This window comes from Gorilla gorilla, chromosome 4 (assembly GCF_029281585.2).
Source record: "Gorilla gorilla gorilla isolate KB3781 chromosome 4, NHGRI_mGorGor1-v2.1_pri, whole genome shotgun sequence".
Classification (NCBI taxonomy): domain Eukaryota; kingdom Metazoa; phylum Chordata; class Mammalia; order Primates; family Hominidae; genus Gorilla; species Gorilla gorilla.
This window is the reverse complement of record NC_073228.2, coordinates 140,949,239-140,969,051: the sequence shown is the minus strand read 5'-3', so window position 1 is coordinate 140,969,051 and position 19,813 is coordinate 140,949,239. Positions and strand designations below refer to the sequence as shown.

The 19,813-nt window shown below is 42.4% G+C and overlaps 1 protein-coding gene across 1 annotated transcript in view; it reads left to right on the top strand.

Annotated features, from left to right (window-relative positions):
- Positions 1-19,813, top strand: part of SPOCK1 (SPARC (osteonectin), cwcv and kazal like domains proteoglycan 1) — a 525,708-nt gene that overhangs the window by 434,978 nt on the left and 70,917 nt on the right. Inside the window, exon 6 of the mRNA XM_019027018.4 lies at positions 4,230-4,344. Within this exon, the coding sequence (XP_018882563.2) occupies positions 4,230-4,344 (115 nt within the window). The remainder of the gene's footprint in view (positions 1-4,229; positions 4,345-19,813) is intronic.

Here is a 19,813-nt window from a genome sequence, read left to right as displayed (position 1 = left end):
TATAAACCTAAGACAAAATGTCTTCATTCCTTAGAGTCTCTCTCTTTTTAAAAAATCTGGATGGAAAGAATATTAATTTGTTAGTGCTACTGTAACAAAGCGCCACTAACTGGGTGCTTTAACAACAGAGATTTATAGTCTTTACATAGAGTCCTTAGTGTAAAGCTGGAATGGTGATCAGGTTTTGGCTTCTGTATCTGTTCTTCCCTAGAAAGAACCTGGGAGAAGGGAGGAGGGAGGATGAGGGAAAGTGATTGGGAGGGTAACTTCAAGGGTGAGAATTAGAGAAGTGTTGTGGGAAGAGAACATCTGTGGGAGGCCGTGGGCTCAGGAGCAGAGCTTCACACTCTCAACCCTTCCTGGAGGGCTCTCCCCGCACTTGCTCATGGAGTTTTCTGGGAGGTGTGGTTCTAGCTTGGTCGTCACCTCCATAGGCGCCTATAAACATTGTTTTATATTTTATCATAAAGTCTTTGATACATAAAAATGTATATATTATTTATAGAAGTTGTCAAGCTTAGTAACAGAACAAAAGCCTCAGAATCTAATGCTTACTTTATAAAATAAAACATCATCAATGTTTGTGACACTTCCTTTGGGCTCCTGTCTGACCAATCCTGCTGCTTTCCCTGGGGAGGTGACCCCTATCTTCCTGGTATTTGTCATGGTCCCCTCCCCTGCCAGTTTTTAAAGGAGCTTTTACCACATGTATCTGTATCTCTAAATAGCCTGTTTTAAGCTTTATAAAAAATGGAATTATGGCTGGATATGATGGCTCTTGCCTGTCATTCTAGCATTTCGGGAGGCTGGGGTGGGAGGATGGCTTGAGCCCAGGAGTTTGAGACCAGCCTGGGCAATATAGTGAGACCCTATCTCTACAAAACATGTCTGTAGTCCCAGCTACTCATGAGGCTGAGGCAGGAGAATTGCTTGAGCTCAGGAGTTCAAGACTGCAGTGAGCTATGATTATGCCACTGCACTCTAGCCAGGGTGACAGAGTGAGACCCTGTCTCTTTAAAAAAAAGAAAAAGAACAGAAATTAGCCTTTTGAGCTACATATGTGAAATGCCACATATTGTCCTGAAAGGTAAAAAAACAGATCTGTGCCCTTGAACTTGGATTTTCACTGATACAGATAAGAGATAAGTACTGTTTTCTCTGGTGGTGTCTTTCTGTAGCTAGGGAGGAGACTGGGCTGCCTGCAGAGATGGCCACCAGGGCTGGACAGGAGAGGGGATGCTGCAGGCCAGCCGAGAAAGTGGATTCCAGGAATTACAGTCCACAGGGCCCACAGTCATGGCAAGGCCACCCAGAGAGGCTCATACTCCAATGATAGGCTGGGGTGAGCAGGCAGGCTGAGGGGCAGAGTACTCAATGTGGAGCTCAAAGAGGCGTCTCAGGGAGTAGACATGGGTAAAGGATGGTTTAGGATGAATGTGGTGAGTACTGAGCTCCAGCACTTCCTTCCTTGTGCAGGCAGATTGGTAAGCACCCAGGGACTGGAACAGAGGTCCAGAGCAGCAAAGTGAATTGTGGCTCTCTTCTTTCTGCCTTTGTCATTCAGCAGCTGTTTATTGAACACCTGCTCTATGCCAGGGCTCTGTGTATGTCATATCATGCCAGGGATAAAACAGTAACTAAAACCTTTTCTTGCTGTTAAGGCCTTCATGGTCTAGCAGGAAGGAAGTCATTCTGTTGGTCAGCTTTTGCTAAGTTATGCTGTAATAACAAATAAACCCCAAACATCGTTGGCTTATTATGATAAACCCTATTTCCGTGTTCACATTGTGCGTTAGCTGTGGCTCTGTTCAGAACACTTCAGCTCTGTTCCATGTTCTCTGCCTTCTGGGTCCTGGGCAGAAGGGAACAGCCCTTATCTGGCACATCATTTTCATGGTAGAGAAGAGCAACAGAGGTGATGAAACCAGTGATTCTTGACATGTCTGCTCAAACCTGGCTTGCATCCCTCCTACTAACCACCACTGGTTGGAGTGAGCATGTGGCTAGACCTGGTGGGAAAGTTGACCCTCCTACAGGGAGGTGCTGCTGCAAGACATGGGGCCTGGAGCAGAAGTGTAGATTCCTCTCTCAGAGAGAGAAGAGAATGGGGTGGAGAGGGGGAGTCTCACAGTCTATCACAGATACAATCGGGCAGTAACAGCAATAGCATGATAAGGCTTTATGATAAATAAAGGTAATAATTTTGACTTTATGAAACAAATGGACACATAAAAGTATATTTTTTCCCCTAAATTAGCTTTAAGGATTCTTTTAATAAGCCAGAGAACCACTAGTCTGAAACAGAGGATTGTTCCAGAGAACTAGCCCAGAAGAGGCGGAGGAGGCAGCCCGGTCATGGCAGCTGTGTCTGGTGCTGGGCACGTGCACACACGCTGTGCTGAGTGAAAGGAAGCTCCCCGTGCTAGTGACCTGCCTGCTGCCTTCCCGGCGTTCCACTCGGCTCACCTTCAGTCCACGTGCTCTCTGTAGCACATCCCATACCTGAGGTCCTCTTTCGTGCCCCATCCCTACGGAGACATATGTCCTGCCTCACCTCATAGTCACATCCACATGGCTTTACAACGACACACACTCTTTTTTGCTTCATCAGCTCAGTTGATGTGTGAGACATGGGCAATGGCTTATTTTTGTGTAGCCCCCACAATGCCTGCTGCCATGCTGGGCACGTACTAGGCACTGAACAAATATGCACAAGAGGAAGTTTTGTCTCAAGAGGGAGCCAGCATTCTGTAGGTTTGCTCTGTTGCCCTCTCCCTGAATGGGCAGCCGGTGACTGTATGGGTGATCATTGGAGTGACACAGGAGTGACTTCAGTACATTAGAACCAGGTTTAAAGTATTCTTTCCCTCCGTTTCTAATCAGTATAGGGACTGAATAGCTTGTCCTCTTACAATGAGCCAGTATTTATCTGCACTCATGTGTGTGGCTTTGCAAATGCTAGTGGACTTTTTTCAAAGGTATGCATTTGTGTTTTCCAAGGGCAAGGACTGTGTCTCCTCTTTTCTTTCATTTAAAAGATTCCCCATGGCACCTGATAAGAGCCGCATGCACAGTGGGTGCTCGTTAAATTTCGCCTATCTCTTCTTCCTTTGAACCTCCACCAGATATGCATGTGGTCCTGGGCCCGTGGGTCTTTGCAGAGGACTGATTACACACCGGTCTTGATCTTGAGAAATTTACAGACAAAAAAGGAGTAAACTCTCAGACAACACAGATCCAGGCCAATAGCAAAGTTGCATAATTAGCCACACACAGTTCAGTATGGGATGTCTGTATTCCGAAGCCCCATATACACAGTGTTGTGGAATGCATTAAGTGCTTGGCCCTGAGCTTTGTGATCTTTTGCAAGTTACTTAACCTGAGTCTTAATTTCTTCTTCCATAATGTAGGAATAATACAAATGCTGATAATTGTTGTGGTCTTTTGCACCTATTAATAACATTCCTCTCTCCTGCCTGTGTTCTGAGAATTCATTGAGACTTAAGAGTAAAGAGCTGACAGAAAAATGACTAAAATATTACCATTGCTACTGATAAAGGATTGACAAGAGGATGTGGATTACGGGCTTCTAATATTTAATCCTAGAATTAGGTAAACATTTCCACGGAGTCACAAGCTAGTTAGACCACAGGCATCCTCTGATGGGGGAAGACCTGTGTAAACTTAGGTTTTGGACAACGGAAGCAAGAGCGTTCATTCTTCATTGCTCCCAAGGGGAAGGGGCTGAGCCTCAGATTACCATACAGACTTACTAAAGGGATTGTTACTCTTCCCTCCCAGGAAGAGCATGTGAGCAGGCTGAGAGGGACCAGGAGTGGTATTCCAGCGGTGTTGCCTCCACACGGGAGGAGTGTGGAGAAGATGCCTCAAAGTGAGTGGAGGGGGTTCCTGGACCAGATAGGACTCTACAGATGTTAAGTTTCATATTAATAATTTTATTTTAGAAATAGTGACAGTAGGGTTTACCATCATTAAAGGAAGTCTTCTAGGGCTTCCACAGTATTTTTAGAAGTTATCCTCTGCATTTGGTAAAATATAAAAGGCCATTTCTTATTTAGTATTCTGTAATTGAGACCTCTACCTGAGGTCGACCTCTCCCTGCTTTGTCTTTGCTTTTGTGAAGCAAAGGGCACTGCTGTTTCTTAGGAGGCGAGGTAGGGGTCTGTTGTGGCTGCATTCTTAAGACCTGTTGTGTCTCTCTTTTGCAGTGCAAATTGGAGTTCCATGCTTGTTCTACTGGCAAAAGCCTCACCACCCTCTGTGATGGGCCCTGTCCCTGTCTCCCAGAGCCTGAGCCACCAAAGCACAAGGCAGAAAGGAGTGGTGAGTGAGGATTTCCTTCAGAGAATTCCTGGGCAGGGATGGGGGGGGGTCACAGAGGGTTGATGTGGCCAAGCTCTGTCCCAGGCACTAGGAACAAACTGGAGAAATGAGCAGACATGACAGGTAAGTACTCCAGATTTAGGGACCCTAAACCGAATTGCCTTCAACTACCATTAAAAAGATGAACAAGAGCCTTTGAAAATAATCCTGTTAGACCAGGATATCCACGAGGTTCTTTTAGAGGTCATATTCGCTATGGTGTGGGAGGAGCATGTTTTTCAGCATCTAAGACCAGGACCTGCCCTGGGGTACATCTTAGTCTTTCTTGAACTCTAATCTTTCGAATCCTTTGAACTTCTCAAGGCCAAATATCAAAACAGAGACTGCAGAGATGTCACAACAGTGGAGAGAGTTCTCCCCTAAAGTATTTCTTTATTAATATATTCTGCTTGTAAGGCAGCACAGAGCCAGGGGACAGATGAAAGAGAATACCTCCCTAGGGGTAACTGTTTCTCTTCCGTGGCTCAGAGGGGCAGGAAAGCTTGGGCTCATTTGGATGTTTTCATGATGGAGAAAGTAATGTTGTCCCACTGGTCTCAGCCTCTTTTTGAGCCTTCCTTGGTGAGACCCAAGATAGACGTTTGAATTTGCCTTCTGTGGAATTCAGCTTTCTCAGCTGTAGTTGGCTTTTCTTGGAAATTGTTGCATTTCTCTCTCTCTCTCTCTGTGTGTGTGCGTGTGTGTGTGTATGCTTATGTTTTAAAATCTAGGAGTGATTTGTAATGGAATGGAATGAACGGGGTATGAGCGTTTATCTATTTGACTCTTTATAAGCTATGTTGTCTTTTCCAGAGCAAATAAATGATGAAGATTTCAAATCTAAATGTGATCATGGTGACTTCAGGAATATTGTGTTTAAAGGCTCTTTAGGAGGTTTAAGTCAGGATGTGGAAGGACGTTGTAAACCATGAAACACTGTGATTACAAATAATCTCCAATTATTATTCTTCATTTCTAAAAAGCTAATCTCATTGCAGTTAGGCCTGATTCATTTAGTTATAAATGCAGTAAGAAAAGTTAACTAATATACATAAGCCTCTTTGTAGTCTGGTCAGAAAATCTAAAGCCATGTGGTGTTAAGCAACTACATAGCCCAGAAAATTAACTTCTGTCTGGAGATTTCTTAAAAATCTTAGGAAATTTCAGAAACCTCTCTTATTCTAGGTATATTGTTTATTGCTTTTATTCTGAGGCTAGGCAACGCCGTGTTGCCAGCCGGGTGTGGTGGCTCACACCTGTAATCCCAGCACTTTGGGAGACCGAGGTGGGTGGATAGCTGGAGGTCAGGAGTTCAAGGCCAGCCTGGCCAACATGACGAAACCCCATCTCTACCAAAAATACAAAAATCAGTCAGGTGTGGTGGCTGGTACCTGTAATCCCAGCTACTCAGGGGGCTGAGGCAGGAGAATTGCTTGAACTCGGGAGGTGGAGGTTGCAGTGAGTCAAGATTGCGCCACTGTACTTCAACCTGAGCAATAGAGTGAGACCCCATCTCAAAAAATAAAATAAAATAAAGTCATTGCCACTATTTTGCCTGTAGCATCTACAAATGAGGGTGAATGCATCTCTCCTTAAGAGAGATGGGCTCCAAGTCTGCCATTGTAAGGTAACAGTCCAGGTTTCTGGGAGGGCCTCATGATTTTGCAAATAAAAAACAACCCTTGTTTCTTAATGATGGGCTTCATATTTAAGCAGATGAGATTGACACTCCAGGTGTGGCCTTGACTGTGCCATCTATTTGTTCAATTATTTACGAGTAAAAATGAAAACAGATTCTTACTGAATCTATACAAGTAACCCCATTGCCATTAAAAGTAAAGAGACTCAAAGTGTTGTTCCTGAATTCTGAAAGGTCAGTGAGAACAAGATTACCATTTAAAAATCTTTCATTTCAAAATGTTTACAAAAGCACAGACTACTAAGTTAATGGTGAGAGATCAGGAAAAAACAGAAAAAAACTCTGTGATATCAGAAAATAGAACATTAAAAATAATACCAACAATATTACAAAACAACTAAAATTCTATTTCCTCATCAGTTCCTTTAGTCCAATATAATTATTTTTGCTCCACCAGATCTTGGGTCAACAGTTTGCTTTTATGAACACCTTTTGGAAATTATCTAAGAAATACCACCTTGGAAGCCTGCACCAATGAGTCTGTTAATTGAAGTGTCAGTAGTTCAAACTTGGTACGATTCTTTCCATGAGGTTCTAAGACTGTCCTTCATTGTTAAAGACCTCATTTCTAGGCTCTGACTTACAGCAAAGTTTTCATGTAAACATGAGGGGAAGCAGAAGCTACCTGTTGGTGGTAGTTAATTTATGACAGTACCAACAGCATCCTAATGCAGGAGAAAATAATCACCTATTAGGGTACATGTTTAACTATCTAATATGGATTCTTTTTTTTTTTTTTTTTTTTGAGATGAAATCTCGCTCTGTCACCCATGCTGGAGTGCAGTGGTGCGATCTCAGCTCACTGCAACCTCTGCCTCCTGGGTTCAAGCAATTCTCCTGCCTCATCCTCCCTAGTAGCTGGGAGTAGAGGCATGCACCACCATGCCTAGCTAATTTTTGTATTTTTAGTAGAGACAGGGTTTCGCCATGTTGCTCAGGCTGGTCTTGAACTCCTGGCCTCAAGCAGTCCTCCTGCCTCGGCCTCCCAAAGTGCTGGGATTACAGATGTGAGCTACTAGGCCTGGCCAAACTATCTAATATGGATTTGATCAGTGTTTTCCTACAGGATAAGAACACATTTCGGGGAGTGAGGGCATTGATAAATCCCCAGAGTCATTCTTTGAAATGAAACATTTAAGTAATAATGCTTTACCTGGACAAAATTGAGCAAGGGAAAGCTGACCTTTTCCTTTGATTTGACACCTCTTTCCATGCAGCTCTCACAATAATTTATGACAGGCAACAGGGCTGACCTGAGTTGGTGGCAGTTCAAATGAAGAGGAGGGCATGGGTACAAGGGAGAGGTCAGAGGTGAAATAAAAGGAAACTTTCAGTTGGCAACTTAGCTGTGGACAGAGGGAGGAAGAAGAGCTGAGCATGCAGTCCACCTCCCCTTACCTGTCAGCAGCCCCTTCCAGAAGCTGCAGGCAGTGGGCATGGTGTCCACAGGCAGTCCTGGCCTCTGAGACACATTATGGCTCTGGACCGTAGGAGGAGCTGTCTTATTTCTGTGCCTATTGCAGAAATGAGAGTTTACAGTCTTATAAATGCAGGTCTGTAAGAACTGTGGCAATACACACACGCGCGCACACACACACACACACACACACACAAACTGTTGTGTTGATATTTTATTTTCAACCTTACCTCTATTCTGAACCTCATTTCTGAGGTGAAACATAAAGTCACTCTCAGGTCAATTCTGTTAATGCAGGGCTGTACCTGAATTCCAGGAAGTAGAAGTGGGCTGAGGGCTCATGAGCTACAGTATTGGTGGGAGGCTTTTCCTGGTGTTTTCTTTTTCTTTGGGATCCATCCACTTAGATGGAGTTCTTAACATCTTCAGTTAGGCCAGTGGTGTTCATTCTCACTGCATCTACCGAGAGACCTGTACTCACCTTGTCCACTAAGGTCATGGTGAATCCTCTTTCTTCTCTGTTAGATTTCTCTGGGTTTACTAGCCCTCTCAGCTTCTTCTTGGCCCTGTTCAGGGGCACAGAAAACTTGAGGAGGCCCTTCTGTGGTTTTCTAGCATCGAAAAAGACTGTAGTGAGGTTGCTATCTCAAGCCTTCTCTTCATGGATCTGTTCTGTTAGACCAAGATATGCATTAGGTTCTTTTAGAGGTGCCTGGCAACCGTTTCTGTTCAATGCGGAATACAGTTTTATGAGGCTTGCCTCAAATTGGCTTTCAAGCTGGTAGCCAAACACAGGTCCTCTTTACTGCCAGGGCTCCCCACCTGTCTCAGGTTTCAGAATCACCTCTTCCCAACCTAGGGTCCAGAACTGGGTGAGAGATGGGGAGAATTATGGAGAGGAGAATCCAACACTCTCCTGCATGGTCTTCTCCTTTTCAGAGGTTTACTTCTTATAGCCCCACTTTGGTCAACACTGGATGTCAGTGTGGAGGATGTATGAGGCAGGTCTAACTCACTCTCTTCCAATCTCCTAGTGTGCTCTGCTTCTCTGCCTCTTCCAGCCTTTGGTCTTTTGAGTTATAACATCTTCAGCTCTGGCAAATCAGAACTCTCTTGTCTCACCTTTAAGTTTCATCTGTTTTTTTTTTTTTTTTTCAGAAGTCAAAGCCAAGTGGCTGATTTTTTTGTTGTTGTTGTTCTCTTTGTTTATCTGGCATCTCTCCTTTGGTATGTCCCCTGAAGAGATGGTGGAAGGTGGGACCATCCTTTAAAATTTCTGAATATTTCTTACTACACCTCTAAATTACCTCCTGACAAGGGCAGGTGACTTCATTGCCTTATCTCTCTCATCTCCATAAAGCCAGTCCAGCCTCAAGAGTGTGAAGCAGTGGTTATCCACAAAAACAAAAAACAAATAAAGGAAAATACAGTTAAAAAGAGGGAGACGAAATTGAAATCTCTGCGTTGGGCTGGGGTTCTGTGCATTTTTTCTGAGTCTTTTCAGGAAAGGTCTCTCCCAGTTTCTCTTGGTATTTTTTAGGACCCAACAGTCAGCCCCGTCAGCAAAGTCACTTTTTAGCTCTGACCTGAATTCTTCAGCTCCAGGGCATTGCTGATGCTTTTTCTTCAGTACTCAGTGAAAACCATGAGGAAAGTCTGAGGTGCTGTCTTTATTATTATTATTATTATTATTATTATTATTATTATTATTATTTGTAATGCTTGAAAATCTCAAGAGGAAATAGAGGTCTCTCAAAAGTGGAGGCTTTAAGGTAGATTTTTCAGCTAGCCCATACTCCACCCCTTCTGAACCTGAGCATCTGCCTGCTCTGCCCTACTTCCCCTGTTTCAGGGACATAAACCACTCCCTTCTGGCCTGAGCATAGCAGCCCCATTCCCTGCACCTCATCTGAGGAGGGATTTGGAGCTTCCTCTTCCCCGAGGTGAGGACTTGGCAGGGTTGTAGGATTTTGGATCAAGAAGAGTCTCACTTATCCACACCATGTTGAGGAGTCTTCTCTGTTCCTCCAAGGTGCCACAGCTTTCCCCATAGGGACCAGGGGAAGGCCAAATTGGTGGGGCCTCAGATCTCCTCCAGAGTGACTCCATTCTTACACGTTACCACTTAGATTACACCTGTGGGAAGAGTTTGACCACCACTGGTCTTTATTCAGTCCACATTCACCAGAAGAGAACCCTGGAGGCTCACTGAGAAAAGATCCTTACGTGCCATCAGCTGACAGCTCACCTGACCCTGGGTCTAGTGAGTTTGTTCCTATCACGTGTGGGTACATCCTCAGTCACAGTCAGCAGCATCTTTAGCCTGAAGATGGTGGCAGGTCTGTATGATGGGAGTTAAATTTAATTTCTCCTGGGTCTGAAGTCACTTGCCCACATCTTACAGTATTAACCATCAGGCAGAGAATGTCACCACACTCCCAAACCAGCAAGGTTTAGAATGGCATCCTACAGACGCTCTCCCACCCGCCCCCTCCACTCTATCTCTAGAAGAGGAAACAGAACATTCTCCAAGGACAGCTCCTTCTTTTCTTCTGTTGGCACAGATTAGATCAGAAGGGATGTGGCTCCAGCCTAAGAAATTATGGAGAAGGCTGTGGAACTGTTACCCACTTCCTGGCCTGACATGAGCTGGGAGGTTGGAGCAGGATGGGGGCAGGTTTGGTGCAGGAGGGGAGGAAAGAGAACTGCAAGTTTTTCCAACAGGGCGTGCTAAAGAGGAAATAACAACTTCCCTCCAGCTGAGCTATTTAGAACAGTAGAAAAATAGTCTACAGTGATTTTCTTTTCTCAAACGGTGTTTTCAACCCGAGGGCTAGATTCTGGGGGAAACCGTCTTGGGTTGACAGACGGTTGTCCAATTCCATTACTTATCACAAGTGGAGTTGGAAATGTGGATAAAAGGGAACAGGAGGCGGTGCAAAAGGGAATGGGGTAAGGAGTTCCTCCTAGCTGTAATGTCTCAATGGAAAATTCCTGAAAGAATCCTGCTGCAGAGGCTCCTAGAAAAATAGAGATTTATCTTTGCATCCAGGAAAGAACATTTTTGTTTAATGCCCATTGTGTAAGAGAGTGAAAGCCTTGGGCTTGCAAACTTGGAATTTGAAAGCAGTTTATACTAACCTTTCTATACATATTCAGCTTCATTCACTTGTCATTCAGTACTACATTTGGGTCAGAAATTAAGCACACAAAGGAATATTTAATTTTTAGGGCCTTGTTATTCTAAATGTCATGACCTTAAAAAAATGCTTGAGAATTAAATTGGCAACTGCATCAAAGAAGAAAAACTCATTTGTCAGGACTCTGAGGTAACTGCTGACTTTGACTTTGATCTCAGATTCTTCCTCTTCTGTGAGTTCAACTCTGGGAAAGTGCACCACAGGTTTTCCTGGTCCTCTGAAGTCTATTTGATAGCAAGTGATTGGGGAAAGCTAAAGGTGAACAGAGAAAGAAGGACAAGCTGAGGCAAAGGGTAGCTGTGATCGGAACCAGAGTTCAGTGAATGGGATAGAGGTTTGTGCTAGAAATTAATGGCTTTGATAGTTTGCCCAGACGGCACTCTTATCTTGCCCTTACTGTTTTTTTTTTTATGTACAAAATTAACATACATTCTTTTTTTTTTTTTAACTTTTAGTTTTAGGGGTATAAGTGCAGGTTGGTTCTATAGATAAATTGCATGTCGTGAGGGTTTGGTGTACAGATTATTTCATTTCCCAGATAATAAGCATACCCAATCAGTAATTTTTTGATCCTCACCCTCCTCCCACACTCAACCCTCAGGTAGGCCCTGGTATCTAGTGTTCCCTTCTTTGTGTCCATGTATACTCAGTGTTTAGCTCCCATTTATAAGTAGGATGATGCAGTGTTTGGTTTTCTGTTCTTGCATGAGTTTGCTTAGGATAATGGCCTCCAGCTCCATCCATGTTGCTGCAAAGGATATGATCTCACTCTTTTTTATGGCTATGTAGTATTCTATGGTACATGTGTACCACATTTTGTTTATGCAGTTTACCACTGATGGGCTTTTAGGTTGATTGCATGTCTTTGCTATTGTGAATAGTGCTGTGATGAACAGATGCATGCAGGTGTCTTTATGGTAGAACAATTTATATTCCTTTGGGTAAATACCCAATAATGGGATTGTTGGGTCAAATGGTAGTTCTCTTTTAAATCCTTTGAGAAATTGCCAAATAGCTTTCCACAGTGGCTGAACTAATTTACAGTCCCATCAGCAGTATATAAGTGTTCCCTTTTCTCTGCAGCCTTGCCAGCATCTGTTATTTTTGGACTTTTTAATAATAGCCATTCTGAATCATGTGAGATGGTATTTCATTGTCGTTTTGATATGTTTCTCTAATGATTAGTGATGTTGAGCATTTTTTCATATGCTTGTTGGCCATGTATATGTTTTCTTTTGAAAAATGTTCATGTCCCTTGCCCACTTTTTAAGGGAGTTGTTTGTTTTTTACTTGTTAATTTAAGTTCCTTATGGATTCTGGCTATCAGACCTTTGTCAGATGCATAATTTGCAAATATTTTCTCCCATTCTGTGGGTTGTGTATTTACTCTGTTGATGTCTATTTACTCTCTTTTGCTGTGCAGAAGCTCTTTAGTTTAATGAGGTACCATTTGTCAATTTTTGTTTTTGTTGCAATTGCTTTTGGCATCTTTGTCATAAAATCTTTGCCAAGGTCTATGTCTAGAATGGCATTTCCTAGGTTTTCTTGAAGAGGTTTTATAGTTTTAGGTTTTACATTTAAGTCTTTAATCCATCATCCCAGTTTGGTTATTTATTTATTTTGCATTTACCTTCAATTATTTTTATATGCATATAATAATTTTTTAACTTTACTCATCCATAATTGGGATTATATTCTACATAATGTTTTGCACCCTGCCTTTTATATATCATACATATATTTTCACGTAAGTACATGTAGACCTATTTAGATATGTGTGTATTTGCCTGTCTGTCACCAGCTAACCTGCCTACCTGCTTCCTTGAACTCCAGACTTAAATATGTAATGACTACTTAGCATTTCCACTTGGATGCCCCTAGGCATATCAAGCTTAATGTCTAAAATCAAACTCCTGCTCTTTCCCGGAAATCTGCTCCTTCATCCTGCAGTGTTTGCTATTTTAATTAACTGCAACTCTATACTTCCATTTGCTGAATAAAAAGCGAAAACCCAAAAATATACCAACCTTCTTTTTCTCTTACATGCCACATATAACTTATCAGCAAATCATATTGGCTCCACTTTCAAATATAGTTTCAAACATAACCACTTCTTACTATCTCCACAGAGGAACCACCCCAGAGGTTTAAGACATCCTTGTCTTGTATTGTAATAGCTTCCTAATTGATCTCCTGGTCCTTACCTTCTTTTTTTTTGCACATGGTAGTCCAGCTGATTCTGTAAAATGTAAATCAGATTATGTAGTCCCCTGTTCAAGACACTCCATCTTGTTAAGATTAAGAGGAAAAGTTAAAGTCCTTTCAGTGACCTGCAAGGCAACATGCTCTGGTCCTCTGTTACGTGTCTGTGCCCATCTTTTGCTGCTCTGATCCTCGTGTGCTCAGCTCCAGGCACACAGGTCTCCCTGGAGCTCCTCAAATGTGCCCTTCACACCACTGCCTCAGGGCTTGGCACTGACCATCTCCTAGGCCAGGACCCTCTTCCCCAGACATCCATGGGGCCACTCCGTCAACCACCTCTTTAAATCTTTGCACAAGTGTCACCTTCTCAGGAAACCTTCCCCTGAACTTCCTACCTACCTTCTCCTATTTATTTTTCTCCGTATCATTTATCACCTTCTAATATATTCGTTTGCTTGCCTTTTTTCTTTATTGCCTATCTTGCCCAAGTAGAATGGAAGTTACAGGAAGTCTTTTTGTCTAGATTTTCAATGACTGACAAATGTCAAATGAATCTACTTCATTCTTTTTAAAATGTTGTCCATTGTACATATGTACCATAATATACAATGTTTAAAATAGTAAACAGATGATTTATGGCACAAGATAGTCTGTATAAAGTGCTTAATTTGTGAATTGTGCTAAGCACTTTATACATATGTTTAATCCCTCTAACAGCCAAATAATGTTATCTCCTTTGCTGGTGAGAAAATTTGAGATTTGGATCTGTTCAGTACCTTGCCTAAGGCCACACAGATAATAGATGACAGAACAGGGATCTGAAGCCTTTTCTGGAACTTGTGCTCTTACCCTTACATTATACTGTGTTCTTAACCTAAATTCAATGTCCACTGAAAGGTCGGGCTTCCTTTGAAAAAAGAAAAAGTACACACCCCACTCTTCCACACATGTGTCCATCCGCACACTTTAAGCTAAATTTTCCCATGCTTTCGGTACTCAGAGAATATAGCCCTTTACGAGATCACAGCCTTCACTGATGGGATTTTTCCAAAGTGAAAGAATTAATGTCCTCACACATTTTCTCCTGTCTTTTTCTCAAGCAGGCTTAGCTCTCTGAAGTTTATCAAAACACTGGCATGGGCTCATTGTTCATCACCATATTGTGCTTTTCTGATAGCTACAAATTTCCAACCTAGCTCTTAAAGATAAAAATTCATTTGTAATCTGTCCTGAGGTTGACTGTTCTTCCATTTCCCTGCTATCCATTACTGTGAAAAGAAAAGACAGCATTACAATAAAAAATAAATTGAAATTATCACCAGACGAAAGTAAGTGGCTTCCATCCCACAAAGCAGGCTGCTTAGTGAAATGTTGGTAGGCCTCTTTCCTGGATCCAAGTGGTGTATTGGGAGCTAGGCCTTTGACAGGGCAGAGAGCAAAGAAAGGTGTGGCCCCAGTCCAACAGGTGTAGTAAGAATCAAATGAGCTCAATTTTAGCTATAAAAGTAGAGTTACAGTTCACAAAATATAACTTTTATCATCATTGTCATATCAATGATGATGATTCTCTGTTTGAAAACCCAAAGTGGCAATTACATATAAAGCAGGAATGTCACTTTGATAATTTAACCTGAGGAATATATAATGATGCGAGATAAAGCTCAGAATCAATAGTTGGTTGAATGTATAGTGATAGATGTTCAGATTGGTTAGAGCTGCAACCAAAACACAACCAACCATCCAGCTCTCTCCTTATTCTGAAGAGACTGAAGTAAAAGAGGGAACTGAGAGATGTGTTCAAATCACAAAGAAGTAATTAGAGTAAAACCTTGTGTTCCTCTCCTAGTCCCAGAAAGGTCACCTCTAAGGCCCTCCTGCTTGAAAAGAGTGAGCAGCGCTCTATGGCAAGAGAAAAGACCTGCTGACACAGTAGCAGATCTGGTTATGAATCTTATTATTTCAAGGCTTAGAATGAGCTTAAAGCAGCAATAACTTCAGAACAATTTAGGGGAAGTACTGGGAGGGTGAGGAACAGTGATATTAGTAGAGAGGAGACCATAGGGTCTGCATAATGTGTGAAGCCCTGCTTTCAAGTTTCCCTGTGATGTAGTAGCAGGTCTTCCTGGAGGCAGGTCCTTCATACTTGCGTAAATTTTACCATGTAGAAGGATCCTGAATGAACAAACCTAGCCCACCTGTTGCATAGCAGTCGGTGGTCGGGGGAGGGTCTCAAGAAGGTAGTTACATGTGCCTGTCTCCTCTCATCCTAGCCAAGAGAGCACCAATTTACTCTTTACTCCTTGGCCTTACTATGTTTGGTCCAAGCTTGAGTCTGCTAAATGGCTGTTGCCACCAAGTCATGTGTGGAAGTGGAGTGAGGCTGACAACCAAGTAGATCCCCTGGGCTTCACTCAAAAACAGATGTGATCATAGCCGCAGCCAAGAAATACTCCCGAAAATAACTTGCAAAAAAACGAAGTTAAAAAAAAAATAAAAGTCCTTTTTTATGAGGGCTACTAATCCTATGGAACTACCCCTGAGAAGTATTACAGAGGCTGAAGAGGCCTAAATCTCTCTCCCTGTATCTCCCAAAATCTTAGAATTTAGGATATTATATCCTAAGCCAGGCTAGTCACCAGGGAGTTTTTGCACTCCAGGACAGTAGCTTGGAGTGGACGGCATCATGTCCCCCTGGATTTAGATCTGGATCTAAATCCAGATCTCAGTCTATGACCTGGTTCCTTTAGGGTAGGATACTGCTGGTTCTCCCCAGCCTCCAGGATCTGGCATCTGTACTTCCCATAGACCCCCTGTCCCCCACCCCCACATGGTTGTGTAGCTGCAACAGCGTCCCCTCACCTGCCAGATTTCTGTCTGTGATTCACACCTGCCAGCCTGTCTTGTCCACCAGGGTCTTCAGCTCCAGCTTTTCCTACAGCCTGTTGGCTGCTGTGTGTACCATGCCCAGGACAGTGCGTGGCACAGATTACACTGACTTCAATCATTTGTGGAATGAAGTAACTGAGGAAATGTATAGGGTCTTACTGTTTTCCAGGCACATTTATGTACTTGAGATTTTGGTGGTCCCAGCCCTTGAAAAAGTTGGGTTTTGTAGGTGACTTAGGTCCCGAAGTCGAAGAGGCAGGTTCCTCCACCTGAAGGTACTTGTCTATGTACTTCCCTACATGGGTCATTCTGGGGCACGACCTCAGGCTAACAGGTAACTGCTGTGCGTTTCTGGCTCCTCTGCACTGGGAAGATGCCATCATCCGAAGCAAGCTCAGGCAGTCTGTTCTTTCCCTACAGCCTACCTCCCTGACTAGAGAGAAGGGCTCAAGGTGTCTCAAGAAGCAAATATTTTTGCCTTGATGACAGAGGTGTAGCATCCTGTGGTATAGAACATTCTGTTTAGTGTTTCCTTGTTTCCTTGTGAGAACACAGAACATTTATAGCCAGAGGAGGGAGTATCTGGAGATTACAAGCATTTGTTCTCTTTTGAGTGAAGAGCTTCTGTTATAAGAATTATACATAGTTCTGTGTTGTGAAATAGTTGGCTTAATATCTGATTACCATTGTGCCCAAGAGGAAACTTGCCTACTTGGGGAAAGCATAGCGAGTTAAAATAACACAGATCTGTTACTTCGTGTACCTTGCTTCTCAAGACCTCTGAGTTATATTTAAAATTTGAAGCTTAAAACAATACCCCCAGAGGGTTTTTTTTTTTGCCCTAAAATTGAGGACAGTGACTGGGTCTGTTGGTAATGAGTAATGTATCTTCATCCATTCAGCTGTCCATCCAGCCAGCTGGCATTTATTAAGTGCCTGTTCTGTGCCCAGGTCCTATGCTCTTTCTCCCTTAAGTGGGATAACAAGAACTCTTAGGACCAGATACAACCACAGTGTGTTGCTCATGGGTCTGCATATGGAGCTCACTTATGTCTCAGGGTAATAATTGTGTCGAGCTGAGCTGTTTTCCATGTCTTTATAGAGCAGAGTTTATAAGTCCAGGACTCCAATAATTTTTATTGCTGAGTACGTTTCTATAATTTTGACATACTACCATCGTGGTCTCTGTGGTCAGAAGAACTAGGTTTCATTTCATGTGGTTGAAACAAGGAAACCTACTTAAAAATACAAGTGATTCTATTACATTTTGGACCTTATGTACTGGCACTGTAAACTCATTAGATTGTGACCTTCTAGAAAGCAGGGATTATGTCTAATTCATCTTTATATCCCCAGCATAGGATCTGTCGAATGTATGGTCACCACTAAGTATAAATATTAATTTGTAATATGTCTGTTACAAATTTAATTAGAGCAATACTTAATAAATATCTAGATTAAATTAGTGCATTTCTGCTTCCTATTATGAGTTGTTTATTCTCCATATGGCAGAGACTGACCTCCTTCTTGGTTTACTCCAAGACTTCTGATTCAAGTTGGCCTCTAAATTCTCTGGGTGGCTTTCCTTGTTGGCGTTCTGTGATAACCACACTGACTCCTTTGTCCTCTGGGGCCCTGTGCACCTGGTTTGTTGCCTCCTTGTCCCATGAGCAGCAGCTAAGGGACATCACAGTGTGGCCTCTGCCACATGTGCTGCCTTTGCTTTCTGTCTTCTACAGGAAGACTCCTGTCCCCCTGACCTTCCATGAGCCTAACTCTGTATCTTCAAGGTTTAGGTAAACTTGTTTGCACTTGTCTATTATTTGCCTTCAATTATATATGATAAACTTGTTGAGAGGGAGTCTTATACACTAGAAAATGCATTGCCTGTGGAACCAGGCAATTGTAAAGTTGAATTCTAGCCCCAGAACTTGCTAGCTATGTGGCTTTGGGCAAGCTACTTAACTTCTCTGAGTCTCAGTTTTCTCATCTGTAAAAACAGATAGATAGGCCTATCTTGCGAGGTTATTAGAATGAAACAAATTAATTGAGATAATTATGAAAGTGGCTGGTTCTAAAAGGTGCTCAATGTATACCATTTTCCTTCCTTTTTTAATGTGTGTGCGTGCGCATGCACACACACATACACACAGACATGGATCTGCTCTTTGTACAATTTGACAATACCAGCCTTCCAAAAGACCTTGGAATTCTAGAATTAGTCTTGTAGACATGTAGCAGAGACACTGTTAGTTGTCTAGCCCATAGCCATTTGATTCTGGTTTTCTTTGAGGAAGAATAAGCTCACCTGCATTCTTATTTTCCCAGTCTCTTCCAGCTGAGGATGTGGCCCTGTGATTCAGTTCTGGCCCGTGAAATGCAAGTAAAGTCTTCTAGAGATTTCTAAGAAAGCTTTTGCTTTTATAACAAACAGGGACAGGCAGAGCTTGTGCTGTGTTTTATCCTTGCAGAGGTGTGAGTGGAGCTGCAGCAGCCCTTTTGTAGCCACAAGATGCCAAGCCTAAGGCTTCAGACCCACCCCCTACCCATTAAGGATGACTGAGCCGAAGCCCAGAAAGAACCTGGGTCCCCAGTGGCACTATGGAGTAGCTGAAGCAACATTGTGACTGCCTTTCTTCTGATTTCTTGTGTCACAAAGTAAATCCCCATGAATTTATGCCACTGTTAACTAAGCTTTCTTATTTGCAGCTAAACACATTTTCTAATGGAGATAGAGCACATCCTTTTTACAGGCAATATTGGTGCAAGGTCAGAAATTGTCAAGGTGCCAGGAACAATGGCAACTTGGTATCTAGGGGAGGAGGAGACCAGAGATGGCCTCAGGAGCCATCTCTGGTTTACTCCAAGACTTCTGATTCAAGTTGGCCTCTATACTCTCTGGGTGGCTTTCCTTATTGGCTTTCTGTGATAACCACAACTGACTACTTTGCCCTCTGGCGCCCTGTGCACCTTGGTTTGTTGCCTCCTTGTCCCTGAGCAGCAGCTAAGGGACATCACAGTGTGGCTCAGAGGTCATGCTTCTTGTCTCAGGAGCATGTAGTTCCTAGAATTAGCTAAAGGGCTTAGAATGTCCTGGAGAGGGAATATTTGACCTATGGTTATAATCATGTGTTCCTCATGCCTTGGAAAGACAGACAAGGGAGCAGAAAAATTGTCCCATGGTACCAGCCAGCAAGGCATGCTGGACCAGAACACCCTGTGCCTGCAGTTGGGCAGAAGAAACCACCCAACTGGAGAAGACAGTTATGTGATGGAAGACAGGAGACATAGGCTCATTTAAAATGAGCATTAAAAAAAACATAGGAGTTATACATATTTATTATAGAACACTTAAAAATACTGCAAAATACAAAGAATAAATTTTTAAAATTACCCAGCCTCCCAAACTGAATATAATAAAATACTATTTAAAAATCTTTACTATTAGCTTAATAATACTTAATTATATTCCCATATCATCAATTATTCTTTTAAAAACTGATTTTTAATGGCTGCATGGTGTTCAATTCTATAAAAGTACTATAATTATTGTAACTAGTCCTTTATTATTGAACATTTAGCTTCTCTAATTTTTAGTTATAAATACTGCTTTTATGAACAACAATGTATATTAATTTTGCACACACCTTAATTATTTTCATAGGATGCATTTTTAGCAGTAGAATTTCTGGGTAAAATGGCTTGTATACTGTAAGTCTTCTGTTACATACTAGCAGAAATTCTTTCAGAAAAGATGTGCCACAAGTGATGTGTAGGAATGCCTAGTCAGAGGACCACTGTCATTTTTGGATACTATAATTTTTAAAAGAATTTTTCCACTTTGTGGGTTAAGAAAAAAGTAGCTTTCTTAGCAGGGATTTAGTTTAACGGTATGTGACTGACACTCCTGAACCTAAATAACAGTGATTTAAACAAAAGAGGGTGTATTTCATTTTCACATAAAATGAGTCAAGTGGTAGGAAGTCCAGGGCTTGTATGAGGCAACCTCAATCATAAGGGAACCAG